This window comes from Ursus americanus, chromosome 3 (genome assembly GCF_024610735.1).
Source record: "Ursus americanus isolate L20-20 chromosome 3, mUrsAme1.1.p, whole genome shotgun sequence".
Lineage (NCBI taxonomy): Eukaryota > Metazoa > Chordata > Mammalia > Carnivora > Ursidae > Ursus > Ursus americanus.
This window is the reverse complement of record NC_142129.1, coordinates 69,657,597-69,672,499: the sequence shown is the minus strand read 5'-3', so window position 1 is coordinate 69,672,499 and position 14,903 is coordinate 69,657,597. Positions and strand designations below refer to the sequence as shown.

The following is a 14,903-nucleotide window of genomic DNA, read 5'->3' as shown; positions in this document are numbered from 1 at the left end:
AGACAAGACTTCTGGTGCCTCTTGGGGAGCCAGTCTGTTTTCTGTTCCAGTTTATTTTGCCATAAACCAGGAGACATTTGCATAATTTTAGATTAGGCAGTCATGTGACTGTGTTGAAATTTGTTCTGTGTTCATATTCAAATGTGTAACTTTATTTTTGTGGGAAAGTATATTTTTACTCTTTCCATTATAGATGTGCTGTGAAACTTTTTCTTGGCATCTTTTTTAGAATGAAATTTTTGGTTCGACGGTGGCAACGAGTCACAAGTTCTGGTTCCATCAATATTAACAGGGATGGCTTTGGACTGAATCCAGGTGAAGTCAAAATAGGATTTCTTGTGTTTATCATTCTCTTCATATTACTGTATGTGTAATACCTTCCAGATAATGTGTTCTGGAACTTGTTGTCCAAAGACTAGAGCCCTGTAACCAACAGAGCTGGGGACCTTGCTGTTTTAAAGAGTAATGAGAGCTGATTTTTATGGGCCACTTAGTCTGCACTAGGCCCTGCTTTGTCCATGTATTCTCATGTATTCTCCCAATCCCGTGATGTAAGTATAGCTACTGTTATTCTCACTTTATAGAAGAAAAAATGAGGCATGGAAAGCATTTATTGTTTGTCCCAGATTACCCAGTAGGAAGTGGCAGAGCCAGCATTGAACCCAGGCAGTTTGGCTCTCTAGCGCACTCCCCTTACAACTGCATTTAAGGCTTGATTCCAGATAGGATTGCTATTAGTCATATGGAAGTTATGGTTTCAAGTTTTCACAATTTAGCAGTATTCAGGTTTCTGAGTTTACAAATAGCTTGTGTATAATGGTAACAGTTAAAATTCCTTCTCTCTACACCTAAACGTGGAAACAAACATATGAACTTCAATATTTTAGGCATACAGATGAGCTCAGAAGCTGGGGAGTATACAGAGTTTCAGACACACAGCATAACTGTATTAATGCAGCTGTGTATTGGTATCAAACCACCTTTACATAATCTACCAGTAAATAAGCAGAGAAAGAGGAAATGTATTTGGTAACCAAAGGAAAGTGCCTTGAAATATGCATCCTTACACAGAAACAGCTGAAATTTGCACTGTAATGAGTTCTGTGTTGTAAGTTAGCAAATCTTGATTTCAAGTTTTTTCTAATAAAAGTCAGTAGAGGGGCGCCTGGGTAGCGCAGTCGTTAAAGCGTCTGCCTTCGGCTCAGGGCGTGATCCTGGCGATCCGGGATCGAGTCCCACATCGGGCTCCTCCACTGGGAGCCTGCTTCTTCCTCTCCCACTCCCCCTGCTGTGTTCCCTCTCTCGCTGGCTGTCTCTCTGTCACATAAATAAATAAAATCTTTAAAAAAAAAAAAAAAAAAGTAGAATGGTGTGATAAAATATTTTTTTATCCACATCATCTTTTTCCACAAACCACACACACTCAGACACCCCTCACCTCACTTCTAATTATAACTAAAAAGAAGTCTTAAAAAAGAAAATATTCCAATTAAGTAGTTTATTTTCTTTCAGGTATAGTTCTAGTTTATCAGAAATACTTATATTCAAAGGGAAACAAAATAACAGTTCTGTTTTTTCTCTTCTTTAGGAAGAATAATTGAAGATGACTATAAATAGGAGATAGTGTTGTATAGTAGTACAGTATATTAATCTTTTGAGCCCTTCTCTGTTTTGTAGAAATTTTTCAAGGGCTCGGTATTTTTTTCTTTTACGATATGGTATATTTTGGATTACTTCAGGTGCTGAAAAGACTGACCCGTTTTATCATTCTTCTGGTGGGCTGGAGCTATATGGGGAACCGAGACACACTGCATATCGCTCAAGATCAGAGCTGGACTATCCTAGATCTCCGGTACCTTTTCAAAATAGGTAAGAATTTTATAAACACACCTAGAGTAGTTAAATATACTAATACTTAACAGAGAGGGGAGAACAGTGTTAGGGCTTTGACTCCTTTACATCGAAATACCTAAGTGTATGTTTAGTTGCATATTAGTTGTATGTAATCTAAGGCTGAGAATCAAAAATAGTTTTTGGATATATACCTGGTTTCCAAGGGTATAGGAAGCCGAGCACTGGGTTTTATATGCAACTAATGAATCATTGGACACTACATCAAAAACTAATGATGTACTATACAGTGGTTAACTGAACGTAATTTTAAAAAATAGTAATAATAATTTCTAAAAAAAGAAAAAGAAAAGAAAACCAAACTGACCAAGTGTTAATTTAGTATATGCTGTGGTTGGACATTGGGAAAAGTATTAGCTAAAATTGACAGTCTCTGGGGATTATGAAAGAAAACTCTGGAGTCTACATGACAAGATGCATTTGTACATACACAGCGTTTATCAAGGAATTCTGCAACAAACACTTTCCTAGACACTTTTATGATGACTTAGTAGCTGCTTTGAGTTTATTAGAAGTTTTTTCCCATATACATCACAAATGCTCAGACATTTGGGGGATACAAATTAAGCCTAGCTTAGTGTCCCCAAGTACTTATTGAGACTCATTGACTGAAAGACTACTGAGGCAAAATGCTGAGCTGACAGGACAGATCAGCCACTGAGTGAAGAAAAGAATGATTTAAGAAACATGGTTATGAAGCTGGAAGAACACATCAGGTGTTATCAACAGACAAGAGCTAACAGATTATGTGCATCTATTTTTAGCATGGCCATATCCTAGAAATATTGCAGAGTTACAATTTCTGCTCTCTAGTTTCAGTTTTTAACCCTAATAATGTAAACATATTAAATATCTGATTCTTAGTAAGATCATTGGAAAATATTATAGGAATGGCATTGATAAATATATTTATATTAGATATAATACATGTTATATATTACATAAGAATAATTTATTATAATTATAATAAGTAGTTATTATTTACTGGGAACCTTCTTTGATCCTGGGTTATATACATTCAGAATCTCTAATCCACATTCAGCCTTGCACATAAGAAAACTGAAGTTCATGGTCAAACCAAGAACTACTTATCTGCAAAGCCAGATACTTTGCTACCTGTGGACCAACAGCAGACACATGTAAAGAACTGTTCAAATGTGAATTCTGACTGTTCTCACCAGTTAGCAGTTATTATGTTTGTAACTCAAGGATTTACCTTTTGAGGCAGGGTGGAGGCAGGTTGTTACATGACTTGCTTTGTGGATGATTTGGATTCATGTTCATATTTTTAATCTCATAGGTACCCAGGCCCTCCAGCTGATTTAAATCCTGGTTCCTTAGCATGTTCTCAGCTTCAGAACTATGACCCTGACAGAGCCCTGACAGATTATATCACTCGGCTAGAGGCACTGCAGAGACGACTTGGAACTGTACAGTCAGGTACTCCCAGCTTCACTGTGTATTATTATCGGCAGCCCTGTCATGCTGGACAGACCCAGAGCTCTCTGTTCTCTTTCTGAAACTCCTTCACCTTCCTCATTAGATAATCAAATCTTAGAGTTTAGTTCATGAGCTACCAGGTTAGACTTAAAAATTTAACTCAAGACATGATTTATCACCCCAGATTTCACTCCCACAAAAAAAGATTCCCTACTCAGATTGATTAGGTGAAATGCACGGCAGGCACCAGTGTACAAAGTCCTGTGAGGCTTACAGAGTCTGCTGGAGAACATGTTCCCAAGTATAGTGGACTCCTGAACAACACAGGTTTAAACTGCACAGGGCCACTAATGTGCCGGGTTTTTTTTCACTAAATACAATACAGTACTATAAATGTATTTTCTGTTATGACTTTCTTAACATTTTCTTTTCTCTAGCTTACTTTATTGTAAGACTACAACATATATCATAGAAATACATTAATTGACCCTATCTTACCTATAAGGCTTTCTCAGTCAAAGGAGTAGGCTATTAGTATTAAGTTATGGGAGAGTAACATTATACATGGATTTTTGGCTGTGTAAGGGTCAGCGCCCCTAACCCCCACATTGTCCAAGGGTCAACTGTAATACATGATGAGGCATGCAAAGTAAGGGTGGAGAGATGAGAGAAGGAAGCAAGTATCTTAAGCATTTAATGCAGCCATTATCCCTACTAGGACCCAGTGCTTTTACGCGTAATCCACGAAACCCGTTCATTCAAGACTTTATAAGAAAGACCTTTTTTCCCTCTGTTCAGAAACACACAAAAATTCATACTTAATAGATATATGGATTCCCTGTTCATTGTGGGAAAATCTCTTTTCCCAGTCTCCCTTCAATTCACTCCTGATTCAAAAGTCTGAATTTTAATTTAGTGTGCTTAAAATAATTCTAAATCAGTATTTTGTTTTTACTTTTGTGAAAGATCCTTTTTTTCCTACTATCCCCACAAACCAGATAGGAATAGTAGCAGGTTATTTTTAGTAGTTTGTCTCCTCATATAAGAAATCACCTAAACCAAGCAACTTGTAGTCATAGGAAGCTGTAATTATCATAGCTGGACTTTGGTATGGTTTGGTTTTTATTTCATTTCGAATATCTATTTTCACAAGACTCAGATTTTATTTTATTTTAATTTAAATTCAATTAATTAACATATAATGTATTTTTAGTTTCAGAAGTAGAGCTCAGTGAAGACTCAGATTATAAAGATTATAAAGACCAAAAGATTTTTCAAGAGGCAGGAGGTATAGGGTACAAAACATTCAACCTGCTGGGCAATTTGAAGAGAATCTTAACATTAGTCTGACCTTGCTACAGATTGAGCCACAGTGACTTTTAAATATATATTCAACATCTCTTTTAAAAAATAGTTCAGGGGTACCAGGATGGTTCGGTCAGTTGAGCATCCAGCTCTTGGTTTCAGCTCAGGTCATGATCTCATGGGTCGTAAGATCTATCACTGGGCGCTGCACTCAGCAGGGCGTCTGCTTAAAGATTGACTCCCTCTGCCCCTCTCTCAACTCATGCGTGTGTGCTCTCTCTCTTTCAAATAAATAAATCTAAAACATAAAAATCAGTTCAAGTATGAATAAGACTTTTTTTAGAAAAATAAAAAGCATCTTTTGTATTGCATATTTTTTTTAAAATAGACTCTGCAGCTCAGCACAGAGCCCAATGCAGGGCTCGAACTCACAACCCTGAGATCGAGACCCCAGCTGAGATCAAGAGTTGGATACCTAACTGACTGAGCCACCCATGCTCATTAAAAAAAAACATTTTTTAATGGAAGGTAATAGCAATCATCTGCCCTTCATGAATTAGTTAGGCTGGTATAGGTAGCAGTTTGAAATCACTACAGGCATACCTCGTTTTATTGCGCTTCACTTTATTGCAATTTGCAGATAAGCATTTTTTACAAATTGAAGGTTTGCAGCAGCCCTGTGTTTGAGCAAGTCTCTTGGTGCAATTTTTCCAACATTTGCTCACTTTCATGTCTCTGTCACATTTGGTAACTCTCACAGTGTTTCAGACTTTCTAATTAGACCTGTGATCACTGATTTTTGATGTTCACTATTTTAATTGTTTTGGAAGCACCATGAACAGTGCTCATGTAAGACGGCAGACTTGATTAATGTATGTGTTCTGACTGCTCCACCAACCAGCCACTCCTCTGTCTCCCTTCCTTTCCTGGAGCCTCCCTATTCTCTGAGACACAGCAACATTGAAATTAAGCCAGTCAGTAACCCTACAGTGCCCTCTAAGTATTCAACTGAAAGGAGGAGTCACATCTCACTTAAAATCAAGAGCTAGAAATGATTAAGCTTAGTAAAAACGCAAGTCAAAAGCCAAGATAGGTCAAAAGGTAGGCCTCTTGCACCAAAGAGCCAAGCTATAAATCCAAAAGATAAGTTCTTGAAGGAAATTAAAAGTGCTACACCAGCGCGCCTGGGTGGCTCAGTCGGTTAAGCGTCTGCCTTCGGCTCAGGTCATGATCCCAGGGTCCTGGGATCAAGTCCCACATCGGGCTCCTTGCTTCTCCCCCTCCCTGTGCTACTCCCCCTGCTTGTGCTCTCTCTCTCTCTCTGTGTCAAATAAATAAATAAAATCTTTAAAAATAAATAAAGTGCTACACCAGTGAACACACAAATGATAAAAAAGCAAAACAGCCTTATTGCTTGATAAAGAGGAAAGTTTTAGTGGTTTGGATAGATCAAAGCAGCCACAGCATTCCCTTATGCCAAAGCCTAATCCAGAGCAAGGCCGTAACTCCTCAATTCTGTAAAGGCTGGAAGAAGTGTGAGGAAGCTGCAGAAGAAAGTTTGAAGCTAGCAGAGTTTGGTTGATGCGTTTTAAGGAAAGATGTCTCCACAGCATAAAAGTGCAAGGTGAACCAACGAGTGCTGATGTAGAAACTCCACGTTATCCAGAAGATCTAGCTAAGATCATTCCTGGGGGTGGCTACGCTGAATAACAGATGATTAACGTGGACAGAATAGCCTTCTTTTGGAAGAAGATGCCATCTAGGGCTTTCATAGCTGCAGACAAAGAGTCGGTGTCTAGCTTCAGAGGATGGGCTGACTCTCTTGTTAGGGGCTGATACAGCTGGTGACTAAGGTGAAGCCAGTTCTCATTTTACCATTTCAAAAATCCTGGGGCCCTTAAGAATTATGCTAAATCTGCTCTGCGTGTGTTACGTCAGGACAGAGCACCACATCTGTTTACAACATGGTGTACTGAATATTTTAAACCCATTGTCGAGATCTGTTCAGGAAAAAAAGATTCCTTTCAAAATACTGCTCACTGACAATACACCTGCTCACCCAAGAGCTCTGATGTACAACGGGATTAATGTTTACGTGCCTGCTCATAACAACATCCGTTCTGCAGCCCGTGGATCAAGGAGTAATTTTGATTTCCAAGTCTTGGTATTTATGAAATACATTTTGTAAGGTTCTACCTATCATAGTGATTCCCCTGACAGAACTGGGCAAAGTAAACCAGAAACCTTCTGGAAAGGATTCACCATTCTAGATGCCAGTAAGAACATTGATGGTTCTTGGGAAGAGGTCAAAATATTAACATGAACAGGAGTTTGGAAGAAGTTGATTTCAGCCCTCATGCATGACTTTGAGGTGTTGAAGACTTCAGTGGAAGAAGTAACTGCAGATGTGGTGGAAGTAGCAGGAGAACTAGAAGTGGAGCCTGAGGATGGGACTGAATTGCTGCAGTCTTATGATGAAACTTTTTAATGGTTGAGGGGTTGCTTATGGATGAGTGACACAAGTGGTCTCTTGAGATGGAATCTGTTCCTAGTAAAGATACTGTGAAGATTGTTGAAATGATAACAAAGGATTTACAATGTTAATAAACTTAGTTGATACGGCAGCAGCGTTTAAGAGGATTGATTCCAGTTTTGAAAGTTCTACACTAAAGAAAGAAAAAAAGTTCGACACGGAGTAAAATGCTTGCAAACGTATCACATGCTACAGAGAAATTGTTCATGAAAGGAAAAGCCAATCGATGCAGCAGTTTCCATTTTTGTTTTATTTAAAGTAATTGCCACAGCCACCCCAACCTTCAGGAGCTACCACCGTGATCAGTCAGCAGCCTTCAACATGGAGACAAGACCCTCCACCAGCAAAAAGATTATAAGCTCAGATGATGATTAGCACTTTTTAATAATAAAGTGTTAAAGGTATGTACACTGTATTTTTAGACATAATGCTATTACATGCTTAACAGACTATAGTATAAAGATAATTTTTATTTGCCTGGGAAAACAAATTTATTTGACTCTGTATTGCAGTATTCATTTGATTGCAGTGGTCTGGCACCCAACCTGCAGTATCTGCAAGGTGTGCCTGTACTAATTGGTCTGATATAGGTAGCAATTTAATTTAAAATCATTTACTTGTCTTCTTTTTCTCTCATAGGTTCAACCCAGTTTCATACTGGCATGAGAAGATAATCCTTTGAAACATTATGAATCGAAGTGATTTTAAACAGATTCCCTTTTGTAAATCAGGTTTTGTGCTTTTGTATTGTGGATATTCAGCGGGACCAATATGAACACAGCTTATGATTGTATACAAATCCCTCGCCAGCACATGAAAACAGACTGGAATTTGTACATATTAGCATTGTGTATGTATTCATGCACAATAATCATTAAATTACATGTATATTTGTGGAATGCTAATTTAAATGATTAAATTATAAACCTTGTGTATTTATCGGATGGGTGAAAAGATTAAACTTCTGCACATTATGATACTGCTGAATGTGTAGCTTGAGGTGTCCTGCACTTTTCTTACAAGGCTACTGAATTACATGTTTCTGCCCTAATATATTTGCTACTGGTGATGAAGACAGATACTATCACTTGTAGAGACCTATTTTTGTATAATGGTAGAAGTTTTGAATTTTATGGGGTATTTTGTCAAGTACTGAAATAAAAATGACTTCACCATTTTAACCACATTGTATTTGAACCTTTTTTTTGGAACCTTCTTCCAAAAGAAGGTGTATGTCTTAGTCCATTCAGGCTGCTGTAACCAAATACCATAGACTAGGTGGCTTATAAACAACAGAAATACACCTCTAACAGTTCTAGAGGCTGGGACGTCGAAAATCAAGGTGCCAATAGATTTGGTGTCTGGTTAAGGACCTGCTTTCTGGTTCACAGACTATCATCTTCTTGCTCTGTCATCACATGGCAGAATGGACAAGGGAGCTCTCTGAGGTCTCTTTTATAAGGACATTAATTCATTCATGAGACATCTGCCCCCATGACCTTATCACCTCCCAAAGGCCCCACTTCCAAATACCAACAAACTGAGGATTGGATTTCAACATAAGAATTTGATGGGGGGGGGGGGACGGACATGAACATTCAGTCAATGGCTGTGCAGATTATCTCATTATCTCAAATATGTATATTTTGAGATTTAGAAAGTTGTCCTAATCTTAGATACTATTGGGATTTTTCTCTCGCTCCCTTGAGGAAGTTTTCTATGTAACTTTCAACTTTACATCTACATATAGCATTTTTTAAAAGCTATATTGTTATTTTCATGATTAGTTTATAATTGCCCTATTGTGTTTAGTGTTACTTGTGTCCAAAGGTGTGTCTTTACAAAGCCATGCCTACTAGCATCATGAAGAAATCATTTAACTGAAAAAATCTTAAATTTTATTAACCATAAAGCTAAATGCAGCAGAATTAAGCAGTATTCTTTTTTTCTTTTTAATGATTTTTTATTATATTATGTTAGTCACCATACAGTACATCCCCGGTTTCCGATGTAAAGTTCGATGATTCATTAGTTGCGTATAACACACACTGCACCATGCAGTACGTGCCCTCCTTACTACCCATCACCGGTCTATCCCATTCCCCACCCCCCTCCCCTCTGAGGCCCTCAGTTTGTTTCTCAGAGTCCATAGTCTCTCATGTTTCATTCCCCCTTCTGATTACCCCCCCTTTCTTTATCCCTTTCTTCCCCTACTGATCATCCTAGTTCTTATGTTCCATAGATGAGAGAAATCATATGATAGTTGTCTTTCTCCGCTTGACTTATTTCACTCAGCATTATCTCCTCCAGTGCCGTCCATGTTGCAGCAAATGTTGAGAACTCGTTCTTTCTGATAGCTGAGTAATATTCCATTGTATATATGGACCACAACTTCTTAATCCAGTCATCTGTTGAAGGGCATCTCGGCTCCTTCCACGATTTAGCTATTGTGGACATTGCTGCTATGAACGTTGGGGTGCATATGGCCCTTCTCTTTACTACGTCTGTATCTTTGGGGTAAACACCCAGTAGTGCAATGGCTGGGTCATAGGGTAGCTCAAGTTTTAACTTTTTAAGGGACCTACCTCCACACTGTTTTCCAGAGTGGCTGTACCAACTTGCATTCCCACGAACAATGTAGGAGGGATCCCCTTTCTCCACATCCTCTCCAACAATTGTTGTTTCTTGCCTTGTCTATTTTTGCCATTCTAACTGGCGTAAGGTGGTATCTCAGTGTGGTTTTGATTTGAATTTCGCTGATGGCTAATGATTTTGAACATTTTTTCATGTGTCTGTTAGCCATTTGTATGTCTTCATTGGAAAAGTGTCTGTTCATATCTTCTGCCCATTTTTTGATTTGTTTATTTGTTTCTTGTGTATTGAGTTTGAGAAGTTCTTTGTAGATCTTGGATACCAGTCCTTTATCTGTAGTGTTATTTGCAAATATATTCTCCCATTCCGTGGGCTGCCTCTTAGTTTTTCTGACTGTTTCCTTGGCTGTGCAGAAGCTTTTAAACTTGATGAAGTCCCATAAGTTCATTTTATCTTTTGTTTCTCTTGCCTTTGGGGATGTGTCATGAAAAAGGTTGCTTTGGCCGATGTCATAGAGGTTGCTGCCTATGTTCTCCTCTGGAATTTTGATGGATTCCTGCCTCACATCAAGGTCTTTCATCCATTTGGAGTTTATTTTTGTGTATGGTGTGAGAGAGTGGTCAAGTTTCATTCTTTTGCATGTAGCTGTCCAATTTTCCCAGCACTATTTATTGAAGAGACTGTCTTTTTCCCAACGGATGTTTTTTCCTGCGTTGTCAAATATTAGTTGCCCAAAGAGCCGAGGGTCCATTTCTGGGCTCTCTATTCTGTTCCCTTGGTCTGTGTGTCTGTTTTTGTGCCAGTACCGTGCTGTCTTTGTGATCACAGCTTTGTAGTACAGCTCGAAATCCGGCATTGTGATGCCCCCAGCTTTGTTTTTCCTTTTCAGCAGTTCCTTGGCGATTCGGGGCCTTTTCTGTTTCCATACAAATTTAAGGACTATTTGTTCCAGTTCTTTGAAAAATGTCCTCGGTATTTTGATCGGGATAGCATTGAAAGTGTAGATTGTTCTGGGTAGCATGGACATTTTAACTATGTTAATTCTTCCGATCCATGAGCATGGAATATCTTTCCATCTTTTTATGTCTTCCTCAATGTCTTTCAAGAGTGACTTATGGTTTCTAGAATATAGGTCCTTTACATCTCTGGTTAAGTTAATTCCAAGGTAATGTATGGTTTTTGGTGCTATTGTAAATGGGATGGATTCCATAATTTCTCTTTCTTGAGTCTCATTATTCGTGTATAGAAATGCAGCTAATTTCTGAGCATTGATTTTGTATCCTGCCACATTACTGAATTGCTCTATAACTTCTGATAGTTTGGGAGTGGCTTCTTTTGGGTTTTCCATATAGAGTATCATGTCATCTGCGAAGAGAGACATTTTGACTTCTTCTTTGCCGATTTAGATACCTTTGATCCCTTTTTGTTGTTTGATTGCTGTTGCAACGACTTCTAGTACTATGCTGAATAATAGTGGCGAGAGTGGGCATCCTTGTCATGTTCCTGATCTTAAGGGAAAGGCTTCCAGCTTTTCCCCATTGAGTATAATATTTGCAGTAGGCTTTTCATAGATGGTTTTTATGAGATTGAGAAATGTACCCTCTATTCCTACACTCTGAAGGGTTTTAATCAGGAAAGGATGCTGTATTTTGTCAAATGCTTTTTCAGCATCGATTGAGAGGGTCATATGGTTCCTGAGTCTTTTCTTGTTGATATGATGTATCACGCTGATTGATTTGCGAATATTGAACCACACTTGCATCCCAGGTATGAATCCCACTTGATCATGATGGATAATCCTTTTAATGTACTGTTGGATTCTATTAACAAGTATCTTGTTGAGGATTTTGGCGTCCATATTCATTAGGGAAGTCAGTCTGTAATTCTCCTTTTTGAGGGGGTCTTTGCCTGGTTTGGGGATCAAGGTAATATTGGCCTCATAGAATGAGTTTGGTAGCTTTCCTTCTGTTTCTATTTTTTGAAATAGCTTTAGGAGAATAGGTATTATTTCTTCTTTGAATGTTTGGTAGAATTCCCCAGGAAAACCATCCGGGCCTGGAGTTTTGTTACTTGGAAGGTGGTTTATCACTGACTCAATTTCTTCATAATTAATTGGCCTGTTTAAGAAATCAATTTCTTCCGGTTTCAATCTTGGTAGTTTATAGGTTTCCAGGAAGGATTCCATCTCTTCCAGATTGCTTAGTTTATTGGCATATAGCTGTTGATAAAAATTTCTAATAGTCCTTCCAATTTCAATGGTGTTGGTCGTGACCTCTCCTTTTTCATTCATAATTTTAATAATCTGGGTCCTTTCTCTTTTCTTTTGGATAAGTCTTGCCAGTGGTCTGTCAATAATATTGATTCTCTCAAAGAACCAGCTTCTAGTCCTGTTGATCTGCTCTACTGTACTTCTGGTTTCTGATTGATTGATTTCTGCTCTAATTTTGGTCAGCTGCTTCCTCGTGAGTGGATTGGCCTGTCCCTCTGTTGCTGTTCCAGCTTCTTGAGGTGAGAATATAAAAACTGCATTTTAGATTTTTCTATTCTTTTGAGTGAGGCTTGGATGGCTATGTATTTCCCCCTTAGGACTGCCTTTGCAGTATCCCAAAGGGTTTGGACCATTGTGTTTTCATTCTCATTGGTCTCCATAAATTGTTTAAATTGATTTTTGATTTCCTGGTTTATTGAGTCATTCCTGAGCAGGATGGTTCTTAGTCTCCAAGTGTTTGAGTTTCTTCCAAATTTTTCCCTGTGGTTGAGTTCCAATTTCAGAGCGTTGTGCTCTGAGAACATGCAGGGGATAATTTCAATCTTTTGGTATCGGTTGAGACCTGTTTTGTGTCCCAGAACATGGTCTATTCTTGAGAATGTTCCATGGGCATTTGAATAGAATGAGTATTCTTTGGTTCTGGGGTGTAGTGTTCTATATATATCTATGAGGTTCAACTCGTCAAGTATGGCATTCAAAGCCTTTGATTCTTTGCTTAGTTTTTGCCAGGGTGTTCTGTCTATTTCTGATAGTGGAGTGTTGAGGTCCCCTACTATTAATGTATTTTTATCTATATGTCTCTTTATTCTGGTTAAGAGTTGGCTTGTGTATCTTGCTGCTCCCCTGTTGGGGGCATATATATTTATAATTGTCATATCCACTTGTTGAATACTTCCTTTAAGAATAATATAGTGCTCTTCTGCATCTCTAACTATAGTCTCTAGTTTAAAATCCAATCTATCTGATATGAGAATTGCTACCCCAGCTTTCTTTTGAGGTCCATTTGCGTGAAAGATGGTACTCCATTCCTTTACTCTCAGTCTGAATGCATCTTTGGATTCAAAATGAGTCTCTTGTAGACAGCAAATGGATGGGCCATTTCTTTTTATCCGGTCTGCAACCCTGTGGCGTTTTATGGGAGCATTTAAGCCATTCACATTAAGACTGAATACTGAGAGATATGATTTTAATGATGCCATATTGCCAGTAAAGTCTTTGTTTGTATCGGTTGTGACTTTCTGTTCTGTATCCCTCTTGGGGCCTTTTTACCTTTATAGAACCCCCCTTAATATCTCCTGTAGGGCTGGTTTCGTGGTTACGAAATTGGTTAATGACTGGTGATTCTGGAACGTCTTTATTTCTCCATCAATTCTGAATGACAGCCTTGCTGGATAGAGGATCCTTGGCTGCATGTTTTTCTCTGAAAGAGCTTTAAAAATGCTCCCCCCCCCCAACCCTTTCTCTCATTCCAGGTCTGTGTAGACAGGTCTGACGTAATTCTGATACCTTTGCCTTGGTATGTGAGAAATTTCTTTGCCCTGGCCGCTTTCAATACTGTGTCCTTGGATCTAATATTTGCAAAATGCACTATGACGTGGCATGGTGTAGGTTTGGCGTGGTTGAGCTTGGGAGGGGTCCTCTCTGCCTCTTGGACACGAATGTTTGTTTCCCTTGCTAGATTAGGGAAGTTTTCAGCTACAATTTGTTCAAATATCTCTTCTAGACCACCTGTTTTTCTCCATCCCATCATTGGGATGCCAATGATTCTGACATTGGATAGTTTCATTGAGTCAGTAATCTCCCGTAACCTACATTGGTGGGCGTGGATTTTTTTTAAGTCCAGCTTCTTTTTTCGTTTTTTCTTCTACTAACCCATCCTGCAATTCACTAATATGTTCCTCTGTCTCGGTGACCCTGGCCGTCAGAGCCTCTAGTTTTGATTGCATTTGGCTCATAGAATTTTTAATTTCTGTCAGATTCGCTCTCATTTCTGTCCTTAGGGATTCTATATTCTCAGTAACATTTTCATTAATACTTTTTCAAGTCTACTCATCATCTTGACCATTGTTACTCTGAATTCCATTTCTGATAATTTGGTTACATCCATATGCATTATTTCTGTGGCAGAGGCCACAGACTCATTGTCTTTTCTTTGCTGGGGGGGGGCCTTCTCCTTCTCGTCATTCTGATGAGGAGAGGTTGTGGGGTTGTCCAGAGCCCAAATTATTGACTGGGACCCAGGCCGTGCCCCTTGTTTTATAGGGATCTTAGGGATGTGGGGTTCTTCTTTGAAGATTTTATTTATTTATCTGAGAGAGAGAGACAGCAAGAACGGGAACAGAAGCAGGGGAGTGGGAGAGGAAGAAGCAGGCTCCCAGTGGAGGAGCCAGATGAGGGACTCCTTTCCGGAACGCCGGGATCATGCCCTTAGCCGAAGACAGGCACTCAATGACTGCGCCACCCAGGCGCCCCGGGTTGTGGGCTTCTTGATTTTTCAGCCTGCCTTCTGTGTTCTGGGGGAGGGGCCTGCCGCACCGATACTCAGGCAACCCTGTTTGGGTAGAGTCTCCGTGTTCCCTGCGAGGGGGGATGGGGATGGGCACGCTGTGAGCCGGTATTTCCAGGCTTTTGTTCTCTGGCGGCTTTCCCTGCGGTCTGCTGTGCCTCTTCTGAGAGTCAGAGCAGCAGCGGCCGAATCCCAGCCTCTGTCTCAGAACAGAGGGATTGCGGCCCGTTCTCCAGTGATGTTCTGGCCACTCTAACTCCATTACTGTTGGTGCTGCACACCCGGCGTCCCTGTCCTCACTTCCAGGGCCAGCGCGTCTCTGTCCTTTGTGTTTCTAACGCCGTCAG

General features: G+C 39.4%; 1 protein-coding gene across 11 annotated transcripts in view; it reads left to right on the top strand.

Annotated features, from left to right (window-relative positions):
* AKAP9 (A-kinase anchoring protein 9) overlaps nt 1-8,370 on the top strand; it is a 198,269-nt gene extending 189,899 nt beyond the window's left edge. For all 11 annotated transcript variants that reach the window (XM_087861089.1, XM_087861093.1, XM_045793284.2 and 8 more), the window contains 4 exons: nt 230-315; nt 1,740-1,869; nt 3,212-3,351; nt 7,829-8,370. In XM_087861089.1, coding sequence (XP_087717215.1) covers nt 230-315; nt 1,740-1,869; nt 3,212-3,351; nt 7,829-7,863 — 391 coding nt within the window. In that variant the 3' untranslated portion in view covers nt 7,864-8,370. The remainder of the gene's footprint in view (nt 1-229; nt 316-1,739; nt 1,870-3,211; nt 3,352-7,828) is intronic.
* The last annotated feature ends 6,533 nt before the right edge of the window (nt 8,371-14,903 follow it).